The sequence below is a fragment of the Drosophila teissieri genome, chromosome 3R (assembly GCF_016746235.2).
Source record: "Drosophila teissieri strain GT53w chromosome 3R, Prin_Dtei_1.1, whole genome shotgun sequence".
NCBI classification, from domain to species: domain Eukaryota; kingdom Metazoa; phylum Arthropoda; class Insecta; order Diptera; family Drosophilidae; genus Drosophila; species Drosophila teissieri.
The window spans coordinates 27,319,613-27,332,536 of record NC_053032.1 but is presented as its reverse complement, the minus strand read 5'-3'; the positions used below and the strand labels follow the sequence as shown (position 1 = coordinate 27,332,536).

The 12,924-nt window shown below is 39.3% G+C and overlaps 1 protein-coding gene across 5 annotated transcripts in view; it reads left to right on the top strand.

The window, feature by feature from the left end:
• LOC122621865 (tight junction protein ZO-1) overlaps positions 1-12,924 on the top strand; it is an 84,620-nt gene continuing 71,696 nt past the window's right edge. For 3 of the 5 annotated variants that reach the window (XM_043799866.1, XM_043799865.1, XM_043799873.1), the window contains exon 1: positions 2-1,190. In XM_043799866.1, the coding sequence (XP_043655801.1) occupies positions 650-1,190 (541 nt within the window). In that variant the 5' untranslated portion in view covers positions 2-649. Of the gene's footprint in view, positions 1,191-12,924 lie in introns of all 5 variants that reach the window. The other 2 variants (XM_043799874.1, XM_043799871.1) reach the window with 2 other exon arrangements.

The window sequence follows — 12,924 nt, the reverse complement described above, 5'->3', positions numbered from 1 at the left end:
TGCCTCTCATTCGGTTCAAATTATCGCGCTTGTGCGGTTGTGCGGAGCGGAAGAGTTGAAATGGTCGAGTCGTGAACTTGAAATCCATACAGGCGTTTTAAAAATATAAACAAACAAATACGAATGCGACAAAGTGCCGGTAGAAATATAAATGTTTGATCTCGGAAATATAAATTATTTTTGACCAGCGCACGACGAATTTACGAATTTTAAGCTAGCGAATTGCGGTGTAATACGAAGTGAAGGAAAATAAATGGCGCGCGATTGTAAAAGTGAGGAAATCCTTAATAAAAAGGATTAAACAAAGCTTAAACTAATAACCGTTACATTAAAACTATTTAAATCAAATAGTTGGAAACCACAGCTAGTGTTTTTTGTTTAGCAAACAAGAAGCAAATAAAGTGCATGCCAGTGAAGAAATTTTTAAGCTTAACCTATTTAAACTACTAGTGATCAAATATCCGTACAGCCCATTGAAATAATCAACAAAAAGCTTATATAGAGAATATATAAAAGTGAATCTAATTCGTATAAATTTGATGTCTCATAAGAAAATGCCGCAAAAGTGGCAGTGTGATTTGTTTGTGTAGCTGGAGAGAGTGCAATAAATAACAGTAAGAAGTAACAGTAAACAACGGAGGAAGCCAAGATGACGCGCGAGGAAGAGGAAGAGGTGCGCTCCCTGCTCTCCCGCCACCAGGAGCGGATTATGCTGGACCTGGGGAGTACCGATCTGTTGGCGGTTCTGGTCAAGAACTCGGTGCTCAGTCAATCGGAAGAGGATCTCCTATTGAAACCCTACAACGCAGTTACGCCCACGCCCTCTGCCGCCGCCTCTGCCACAGTGGAGCCTCCCGGCAGTGCACCCTCGCTGACCAAAAGGAAACTGAGTGCCGTCGCCAGTAGTGGGAGTACGGCCAGTGGGGGGAGTGCCGGCAGCGGAGGCAGTGGATCCTCCAGGTGCGCCAGCGTAAACGGCGACGCCAACTGCGATAGTCGCTCACTAACGCCCTCTGGCGGGGGCCCATGCTCGGGGCTAAACGACGCCGAAATCCTACGAGTCCAGTGCTCCAATCTCATCGAAATCATTGCCAAGAACGGATTCGAGAAGTTCAAGCAGTTCTGCTACGCCATCGAGTGCGAGTGTCCGCAGCTCATCGAGGATCTAATTAACGATCGTCTCAAGACCGGTAAGTACCTGGCTTAATCGCGTACACGGTAAGAAAATATCACAATCGCGGGGTATTTGTTTCTTTCGAAATATAATAGTATTATTGGTAAATATTACCAATATATAGTATTTTTCTTGTGTAGAAACCGCCTTTCGATTTAAATACACGAAAACACCTTCTCTTAACCGGTTCTGTATGATCTACCTGATCCCACAATGCGTTGGCAGCTTTAGTAGCCCATATCTCAGCTGTAAATTATTCACGTAATTGTTCGCGATCGGTTCTCGAATTTCTCATCTCTGCTAATTGGTTTTGCGGTACAGGGAGCACTCGTAAAGTATAAATTATACATTGTCCAATTTCCAAATTTAACGGAGAAGAAGGAAGGTAGTAATTATGTACATAGGTGGCAAAATATGTACGGTAGTGAAAAGAAATCAAGCTAAAAATAATATATTAGGAATACCAATTTGGGAGGGATTACTGTTTAGTTCTTCGAGTTTCTTTTCGTCGCTAAAGCTTTTTTACCATGAGTACGTGGGAGTTGGTCTAGAAGGTGTGCTTGTGGGCGGAACACCTACCATTTACAGTGGCGCGTTAATAATAATTGGCATTATTTGAGATTATGGTGCTGATTACGGAATCTTAATATTTATGCAAATACTTTTTATGAGATGGCAGGTGCCATTTCAAGCGTGTTTGGAACGATATCACACTTTATTAATGTTCTATACTTGGAACTTAACACCAGTTTTCTGTGAAAAAACTCTTATCGAGTAGGGAGACGCTTGCTGATGTGTTAGAAATTCAAATAAAAGACTGAATAGAAAACAGAGTCAACAACTGAAAAACGAGCAATTCAAGACATTTTCCTCTTATTTCTGCCTGATAAGAAAATTCTTGTTTGCTTTTCGTCAACAAATTAAGTGGTGATCAAAAAGAAGTGCAGCCGAGGGATGAGGGAGCAGATAATCTTCTCTTCTTGCATTTCATCCATTTGCTTCTACATTATCATCCCCTTGAATTTGAAACACACTTCTTAACGTTCTAAAACAATATATAATATGTAGATCTGGAAGTTCTCATCTCTGGCATTTCATTAGGTCTTATTACTTTTTAATCTCAACTGTGATAAGCGCATACGTGTTTTTATCGAATCATTTTCTATAAACAGCATCTGTTTGGATTGGACAAAATTAAAGAGTTCCCATCTAAGATGGCAAAACATCTTCCTCGTTCCATTAGGTTAATCATTAGTTATTAAGCGAAAATTGGAAAGAATGCAGTTTATATGGGAGTATCGATCAATTTAACTTCTCCCACATTCCATTTCAAATTTGTTATTCATTTGTGCTAAGTGAATTTTTCTGAGGTCATACCTTGAGCATCTTTGCTATATCCACTCCCATTTCTCCAACTCAAACGAACTTCCTCCAAACGATCCGTCAAAAGTTCGCACAGCTGTTGCGGATCCACGCGCTGATTCATTGACCCACAAGTTCAGCAGTTGTAGCCAAGCCCATCCAGTGGTCTACAACAACAATTCAACAAGAACATCAACAACAGTACTACAACGCCAACAACAGCAACATTTCAGGAAAAACAACAACTCTGTGTCGACATGTAAATTTTGCTGCCCAGACTTGTAAATTACCCACCAAAAGGCAGAAGACAGGAAAAGTAGAGGGAGTTGGTTTGGTAGCAATCTGAAGAGCTGAAACCGAAAATTGAGATTACAACTGAAAGCAGCTAAAATAACAAAAACAACTCGAAAAAAATAACCCTTGTTGTTCTTTGATTTCGCTTGTTTTATTCCGCTCTAATGAAAAAGTTGTCGGCCGGAGGGAGTAGAAACAAAATAATCATACATTGAGATACAAGATTGGATAGAGAAGTAGAAAAAAAAGTAAAAGGTAAGAAAACTAAAGTGATTCTAAATAAAGTGGCCAAGAAAGTAAAATTTGGGCTTAAGAGGAGAGCCACAGATACAAATTAAATGCTCTTTATAGGAACATTGGAAAAAGTATTAACAGAAATAATTCTACTGATATTAACAGACACAAATTTAAGATTGCAGTGTACAAGTGTCGATCCTTAAAACAACAAGATACCATCATTTGATTTACGTTTCTAGGAACATTACCTATGAATCATAAGTTAGATTTTTTGTAGGGCATCGAAAAGTGCCAACAACAAGAACATACATATCATCTGAAAAACAAGAACACTAAAAACATAACAACAAAAACAAACCCATGGCAAAACGTACTGTACACATAAAGCCCTCGATCACGTTTTACGATTCCGGCCACGATTACAGAAAAAAGAAAGAGACAGCTGACTGAGGAGTGGGGAGTGAAGGAGAGCGCGTGGTCCATGTCCATGTTCTTGTCGTGTGTGTGTTGGTGTGTGTTTTTTTCTATTTTTTAGTAACTCCATTTGCCCAACTGCCCCCGCAGGCGATTTCCCTGACCCCTCTCATTGGACTATGCCCCCTTTCCTCTATTTTCCGGCCGTCTGTGCGAGTCGTAGACCAATCCATTCATCATCATCATGATCAGGTTGGGGAACATCATAATCCGTTGCGCAGCCGTTTCGCTTTTACTTCTTTACGACTCTTGGAGCTCCTCCCTTTCCTCCACACTCTCTTTGGCTCTCTGCTTCGTTAGCTCGTTCTGTGTTTGCTAATTTCTTGTACGTGCTGTTCTGGCTTTGCTCTTGCCTACTCCTCCTCCCTCTTTCCTTATCCTCATCCTTAGGTTCTCTTTACCTTTGCCGCTGCGTCTCAGGTAGGTAGAATACACAGCACAGGTGCAAATAATAGAACTTGTCTTTATTTGGTAAAAATATGATAGATGTGTTCTTCAGTGTTTTTTGTTTAGTGTCTCAAAACGAACAAAAAAGTTGGTTAAATCGAAAGAATCGGTCAAATAGTTCTGTAATACCTAAAACATTGATATGCAAAATCATTGATACGCAAAATCGTTTTTTTTCAAACGCATGCAACCGTTACTAAAATTGTGAACACAATCGTTAATGCTAGGGTAGAGTCGGTACCCTTCTCCACGTAAATTACAATTATTTACAGCGCGCAATGTCTGCTGCTCTCTTCGCATTCGGATTTCTTCCCACTTTGTGCGGCGCTCCCTTTTGGTAGTGTCTTTTTGCATTTGATAATTTATGCAGCATAATCTGGCCGATGACGTTTATCGTTTGCCATTCCCATTTGTCCCCTCCGTTCGGTATCTTTGCTCCCTTGTTTTCCATCCTCTCCCTTCCTCTCCCTTCCTCTCCCTTCCTCCCCCATTTCCTTTTTGGGCTGCCTTATCGCGTTCTGCTTCATCTTTTGTGTCTGTTTGCACTGCCCCTGAGAATCGTTTCCTTTTATGTTTTATTTGTTGATTTCTTTGATTTTGCTTTTTTCTTCTTCCTTTTTTTTTTACTTCTGATGATAATGATGTTCACCTTTGGGGTTTCGTTCCATTTCGTTTCGTTTCTACTGCGCATGCGCATCCTGTTTTCGATCGTCTTTGTTTTCCACTTTTGTCCTACTTCTACTGCCATCTCTTTCCCCCGGTTGAAGTAGGTCTTGAGGTTTGTTGTTGTTTTGTTTGTTGCCTTCTGCGTCTTGATTTCCCAGCCTCTCTTCTCTTCCGTTCCACTTAGCTCGAGGAGGGAAACTTACTTGATTTTGCGGTTCAGGATCTGAAGACTTGTCGTCATTTAATTTTCAAAAATAGTGCCTAGAATAGTGTAGGAAATTTGCAAAATGGATCGACACCAATCGTAAATTACTTTAATTTATGCATCTTGAGCCAGTTTTACAACAGTTCTTTCTGGGTGAATGATGTTTGATTCTATTTTAATTATTAAATTAATTTATTAAATTATTATAAACTTTATTTATATCATTGTAATCAAATGGCTGCCTAGTTGTCTAAACTGCGATATACCACTTTTAAAACCTTTTTTTCGCTTTGACGCTTTTTCGATTTCGCTTTATCTTAGCCCATCGGTTGCAACAAAGTTGTAGTCGTTTTCCGATCATTGACTTGAATCTCGTAAGATCCCAAGCGAATGTGTTAATTTTTTAATTGGAAGTCCAAACCAACTAGTTTGTTCAACTCGAACTGGAACACAAACTGGTACAGCACTAAATCTAAGTCGAATTAGATCTCCTGGGTGGCATATGCTGATGATTAAGACGACCTGACAATTAATGGTGATTCCAGTGATTACAATTTAATTTCCTTCGGGTCTGCAGTCTGCCCTATGAAATCATTATTCATTTCGGTAGCTGATCGCAAGTTATGGTCCATGATACGGGGGGTTTTCCATCCCGAACTCTTCGGATCTGGTGTGTCTGGGACAGTCTGCTAAGCCGCTTACCCACACAACTGTCACGCAATCAGCCCGCGATCCTCATTTCCTTGCCCCTGCAGGTAACTTGTTTACCTCTCTTTCGGCCATTCTCGCCGTTTCCACGCTCGTTCTGGACTCAAAGAACGAAGATGGGTAAAAAAGCTATGACTCACCGGGGCCATAAAGCCATTCTCCAAAAACGGGCACCGCTCCATCGGTTCCAGACTGCTGGCGTCTGCTGCAAGTTGCAAGTTGCTAGCTGCAGTTGTTGCAGCTGGAAGCCGCTTTAACTGTTTCTCCGCTGGCCGTCTCTGTTCCCACTGGAAATCGCTACAGGGGTCTTTCGATATAAACGAACCATATGATAGTTATACACGCTGCATTGGGTCATTAACGTATAAAAAAACCTATGATCTCTTCGAAACTTCTACATTTCAGACCAACACTTGCACAAGTATCCCCAGTAAATCTTCTCGAGTTACCACTGTACTCGAGATGGTTGGAAAAGGTGAGAAAAAACAGGAGAGCCGTTGTGTTTACTGCATTTTGAACCGCTGCTTTCATACCGCCAGCAGCCACAAAAAAGTCGAATGCAGAATCATCTTCGTTCCCTGGGGATTTTCTTCCCATATTTTTTTCCATTTTTGTTTTTCAATTGCTACTCTTTTTCTATGGTTTTTGTACAAGTCATTAGCTTTAATTTACAAATACGAAGATCAAGCACATGGTTAGTTTCATTCATAGTTTGGTGTTCTGTTCAATGAGAGCACCCTAAATGGTTTTCCTCATTTTCTTGGCATTGGGAAACGCATCAACGAGATCGATCTGTTTTGCCGCTCCATTGCATTCTGCCCAACCCATTTGAAGTCTTTTTTATGATTCTCTTTTTTCCGATTGAAAGTTCAATCTTGGTGGGCCATTGATCCCACAACACTCAATCCCTCGAAGTTCGTTTGCAATCTTTATTTTCGATGTTCATTGGTGTCTTTTTGTGTTGTTCAAATTATGATTAATTAGTGTGATCGAGTTGTTTGACTGGGCAAATGTTTGATTTAACGCTTCGTTGATCCCGAGTGTATAAATACCCTTCGACTGATGGAGTTTTCTTAGATTCGGTTGGCAGATTTCAAAGCAATTGAAATTATTTGTTTAATTAATGGTTATTAAACTATTATATTGAATTTGATATTTGTACGATGCAGCAAGTAATCAAACAAAACATAAATAATTTAAAACATTTGCACATACAGTTGCCCCATTTTCAGTTCTTTGCCTGATTCAATTATTTTCAAATTACAAGCACTTTCCCCCCACTCATCAGTATTTAGACTATTATTTGCTGATTTTTTTTAACCTTTTTGGGGACCATTTAAAATGAGTTTCGCAGTTGGACCACGCAGAAACAATGACCGCAATGTTTTTTTCGCTTTTCAGCTTTTTGTTTTGTTATTTAAGCAATTTTCAGTCCAAAACAAAGTCTAATTTCGCAAAACTTTCTTTTTTTCAATTGCACAAAAAGCGCCTGTATTGTTGTTTTTCCTGTTTTTACTGTTATTGTTATTGCGATGTTGGCCTTTGTTTAGGTATCCCCCTAATAATGATGACGATGACAACTAAATGGGGGAATAATGAAAACTAGAGGTAGAGGGGGGAGTTCAAGCGATGTCAACAAGTCCAAATGAAATTCGCTACGCTTGGTAGCTACTGTAAGCCAGATAAATCCAATTAATTTGAATAAACCATTAATTTCAAGGCTAAATAAAATACGCCCAAACTCCGTTAATAATTCAATTAAATCAAAGCGAAAATTTGACATTGAAAAAGGAAATATGGAATATGAATTACCTTGATTAGTAAAAGAAACAAGATCTGATATCTCATTTCAGCTTTTGAAAGACGGAGAATTTCAATACAAACGACTTGTTAAATAATCATAAAATAAAATGTTCTTTTTCTGATCAATATTTTTACGTTTTTATCTCCGGGTGGAGCATTCGATAAAAAGCCACTTTAGCAAGCTGCAAACAAAATGCTTTTAAAATACAATTAAACACTCCATTAACTCAGAGACCCTGAAAATGCCATAAAATTAAATAAAAAACTGAGAAGGGAACGAGTATCATCAAACAGTAATGTGATATGGTTATCGATAATTTATTTACTTTTAATCAAACCAAAGACAGAAAATGAACATGATTTTATTTGTTGTGTGTTTTTCTTTTCCCTTGCGCCTTCTATTTATTCGGTTATGAGGTTTTAGAGGGTCATCTGGAGTTCAACTTTAATTGACAGAGACACCACAGAGGAGTGTGCCAATGGCCAGCTGTCCTCCCCCCTTTTTTCTCGCTGTGTGGTCAGCTTGCGGGTTGAGTGACAGCATTTTATGCCGCCTCAGTCGGAAATGGTAATACAAACTTTATGGCTCCAGTGGGTCAAATTCCCCGAGAACTTCACATGCACATATGTAATCCATGGCAAAGTTTCAGACAAACTTTGATGTTGAACTTCCCGGGAAGATGGCCCCAAAAATCAACGGCAGCTCTTTAATAAATAAACAAATCGAACAACATTTTTTGCTGACTTTTGGCAAACCAACAAAAATTTGTTTATGGCGTTAAATTGTTGAAACGCTCCCAACAAAACAATATGAAGGCAATGCGAAAAATAAACCCGATTTATGCATTTTGGCCAAGCCAAAGCAAACAAGTCTCACTTGGGGTGTTTCGAAATGATTTTGAAATTGGCTTTGAATAGTCAGTCAATTAATCGATTCAAATTCAAATTAATGCAATTTTTCATGACTTTCACATGTGGCTTTGAATGGAACTAAGCGGGAGATAAATTGATCGGTTATTATCAAAAGATTAAAAATTCTTCCGATTTTCGAGTGTCAGTAAGACAATGATTTAAAGTTATTGGGTTTTTGGATGACGATAAATAAACAAACCAGACCTGTTGAAGCTTAAATAATTACTGTAGAAAAAAACATAGAATAGGAACGAATAGGAACTTAACAATTTAGTTTTTAACATCAAAATAATACTTGATTAATATGTACGCGTAAAATTGGTTCTCCCTTTCCAATATATCGTTTAATTTGATTTGCTGCTATGTTGTGTCGAACATAAATCAGCGTAAAATGGATTTTTTATATGATTATCAATCACCATTAAGTTGGAAAAATAAGTTGAATCGTCTTAGGCTGCACTAACTAGCTGTGAGATGTTAATCGGAACTGAGGATCTAGGTGCATTTATCATTATTCTGGGGAGGCGTCGACTCAACAGCTCGGGCCATAAATATTCTTCAAAAACTAATATGCAAGCTATAAAAATGAAGATTTTTTCTAAATTATAGCAAAGCGAATTTTGTGCACTGTTAAAAATGAAAATGATTTACCTATGTAGAAATGTTTTACTTGTGTGAGTTAGTAAGGTGAGAAGTGGCTTTAACATTGAAGAACTGCATAGTCTGAGCTCTTTAGGAGGCAGTAAATAATATTCTTGAGATAACAATCTTTTTTGCAGTGCTCGGGATAGGTCTGTAAGCACTTTATAGAGGGGCTAGGGGGCGCCACTATGATTTTTATGTGCGCGAGTGCAGGCAGCTTCCGGCGAATCGAGAGTTGGATGGTTGCGATGGACCTGGACCTGCGTTGTTTATCTCAATCATCGACGGTCGTTCCAAGTTCAGGGGATCTCCTCCTCCTCGGATCTTCTCCCCTTCAGAAGACTCTATGTCTTCTTCGTTCTTCCACTCTCTCTTTCGGTGGCCGGTTTCTTGTCTTTTCTTTTCTTTTTTTCTTTATTTTCTTCTTGCCTTTAATGAAATTTCTTAATTGAAGCAGCTGGACGGGACGTCAGACGCCACAGTAGACTTGTTCTGGTTGTTCTGCTGTGATTTGATCTATATTAATCAAGATACAGGCTGGCGTCACTAAGTATGTACACATTTTTATGGGAAGATCACTCTGCTTTTGATTGAATTATCTCCGATTTGGCATGCTTATTTAAGACCTCAGACCTCAAGTTATGCAAATTTATAGCGATTTTATTTATTTAAATAACTCAGGAGTTTGTTTATTTTTGGTTCTTTGTTCTTCTTTTCAATATATTTGCTCAATCACTTCAGATTTTATTTTTTGTGGGCATTAAATGAAAAGCCCTCGTGGCCAATTAATTGATACATAAATTAAATAAAAAATGCAATTGGCCACTTTGATTTCGGCTGATTTAATTAATTTTCGACTTCATTGAATGCAAATTTCACTGGCTTTAATTCGAGCTCGAAATAAATGCTACACCAGGTGGGCGTAATGAATGCCTAACCCCAGTTCATTTATCTACTACTGTCCAATACACCGTACTTCCCTCGCTTTTGACTACTATACTATATCGCACCTGTCGCGGCCACCGCAACAACATTGAACAAACATCGCTGATTGGAAGCCATTAGTTTGGGGCCACCATGTGACACACATGTGTGGTGGACAAACGTAATAAATTCAATACAAAATGCAATACAATGCCAAATTAGAGCAGCTTTTGATGACGAGGCGTGGTTGCCCTGCAGCTCCACAATTCAACGCAACTCAAAGGCATCACTAAATTTCAAATAGTGGGTATGTGTTGGCGTTGACTGTAACGCATTGACGTCATTACAATGCCTACTTTAGACGGCAATACAGTAGTCCATCGGAAGTTAGAACTAGTAAATAAATCTACTACAACTACTAAAATAAATATCTAAATACTGTTTTCTCTTGTTAAGATATTCACTTTAAAACTGTTTTTAAATAATCTATAATGAATTATTAGTTAGATTACTGAACAAATATGGATCTGTACTTAAAGCAAAATTATTACCATTTTCCTTGAAGCTCCATGGATTCTCGGCTTTATGGGATGCGTAATTTTTGGCAAACGAATCCAGCTTAGGGGCGTGATATATGGCCAGCAATATGCGCACATTTTCATACATTTTGCAGGAAAAATTAGGGGAAAATAAATGAAAAGGGAGGCGACGAATCGAAACATCAGCGGGTGTGTAAATATTTTCTTTGCACGTGCCCCAGGATCACAAAACCCTGAAACGGAAATGGGAAACTTCCCTTCCGCTGGCTGGCCACAAAACCACTCGCTGTGCAATTATTGCATGCAATTTTCCACAATTCCCTCGCCCCTTGCCCCTTTCCCCTCAACATCGAAGCACATTGCGTTTGTCCTGTGGGAAAATGCCATTTCCCTTTGGCTGTCTGCAGCATTTTTGGTTCACACAGTCGGAACTTGCACTCATCATTTATTTATGGCTTCTGTCTGCAATTGATAATTTAATTTCGCACAATTATTGTTATTTATTATGCGTCCGCTGATCCTCGACCACAGGGAACACTAGTGGATCAGCTTTTATTGCACTTCTCTGTCTAGGGACTGGAATTTTATTAACTGGGGAATTTATGTATAATGATTGAACAACAATGTGGGTATTCATCCGCGATTTGTTGACTGATGAAGCCTTTCAATTATGAATTGCATTGCGAGATTAAGTTAATCAATGCAACCGTCTTGATGTGATAAGAAGTTCAGGGTTAATATAGCTCAAATGACTTTTGACAAGGAAAATACAACCAATAGAAATAATCCAATAACAACATTGGGGATTTATGTATTTTTATGTGCTCTTTGTCAGATCATTATACCGAATTTATCGACTCATCTATGGGCCTAATAACTTTCAAGTATTTCCTCTATTAACCATTTACCCACGCCCTTTTCCCCTGCCAATTGTCCAGTGTCAATGACCAATTTAAATGAGTGATGTAGAAAAATACAAAAAGAAACCAAAAACCACAAATACTGAAGAGGCGAAGAAAAACCACTTTTCACGCCTCCCAAACAAACTCGCACACTTGTGCACTCGGATGCATATCGTTTGGACACCGATTATGTGAACTTGAGTCTGGGCCAACCTTTTCTTTTTTTTCCATGTTAACTAGCCCCGATAAATACAAGTGCTTGCTTCCACTGCCCCCGCAAGCTCCTCATCCGATGATTGGCAGCTGGAAAGAGGTTCATTAGAGCGCTAATAACAAGATATGTAACAGTCTCGAAAAAAGCTGCAACTGCAACAAAGATGGAAAACAGAAATCATGGAAAATACACGACGCCCAACATGGAAATTAGCGCAGTTGTGTGCGTTGCGTGCAGCAGGAAACGGACGCCTACAAATACAAGTGCACTGAAAAAAACATGATTAACATCAAAAAGTGTGTAATTTTTAATTACCAAAACAAAATATTCACTTCTAGCTAAAGGTTTGCGATTGCAGCTAACGAGAACTTTATATGTGACACCAGAAAACTTGGCAATTTTTCTCAGTGCCCTCTCACACATATCCAAATGGGGGCGGTGGGCGTGACCCAAGTGGTGGCAACTAAACAAGAGCAAATTCCAAGTAAAGAAACCAAAATCCAAGAGCAATTAGATGACATGCGAAGGGGGCAGAGTGCGTGGTTGGCTGTCGTGTCGTTTCCTTGCCTCCATCATTAAATTAATTCACTGCATAGCCAACCTCAGCGAACTCAACCACATCGAAGACTTAATAAATTGTTCTGCTCGCAACGGCCAAATGTAGCGTAAAATCATACCAAAACATCAACATCTAGCTGGCCAGCAACAGCAACAACAAGAACAACAACAAATAAATATAAGACCAAGTGTTGCATAAATTAATAAATTTTCCTTGGCCGTATAAAATTTCCATATCAGAGAGCCAAACACGAAAACTGCAGTCACAGCAAGAAGGAAATTGCTATAAATTACAATGCAACGTAATGCATTTTCATGGCTCAGTTGGTTTTCTGGATAACGAAAATACATGCCACTAAAATAGACCTAAGTGAATTGATCGCATCTGAAGAGTAGGTTTTCCATTAAAGTTGAGGGAGTAAGAATTCATTTCAAGTGTGGGTGTGGGAGAATCCATGGAAGATCTAAAGACAATTCAAAAATCAGATATACAGAACAAATCAGATATATCAGACATCCGATTCTTTTGCTATCAATTCTGCCGATTCCTTTTAAGCAAATTATAAGGCCAACTGAAAATGCCGCTCTTGACCGCCTTCATGTCACTGCTGTCACGTTAGCTGCTGGCAAACAGATGTTTGAGCTGATTGAGCGACTGCCGCCATCATCATCAGCAGCAGCAGCAACATTAGCTGCATTTGCAGCAGCAGCAACCACGCAGCAACTGCAACACCGCAGCAGCAGCAGCCTCATCAGTGCAATGCTGGTCTTTCGACTGCTGTCAGACCCGCCTTGTCGGCTCATCGCTCAAAAAATCGAGTGCAATAAGGGGGGGTGGGGGGCTTGGGGCACCCGAACCCGTG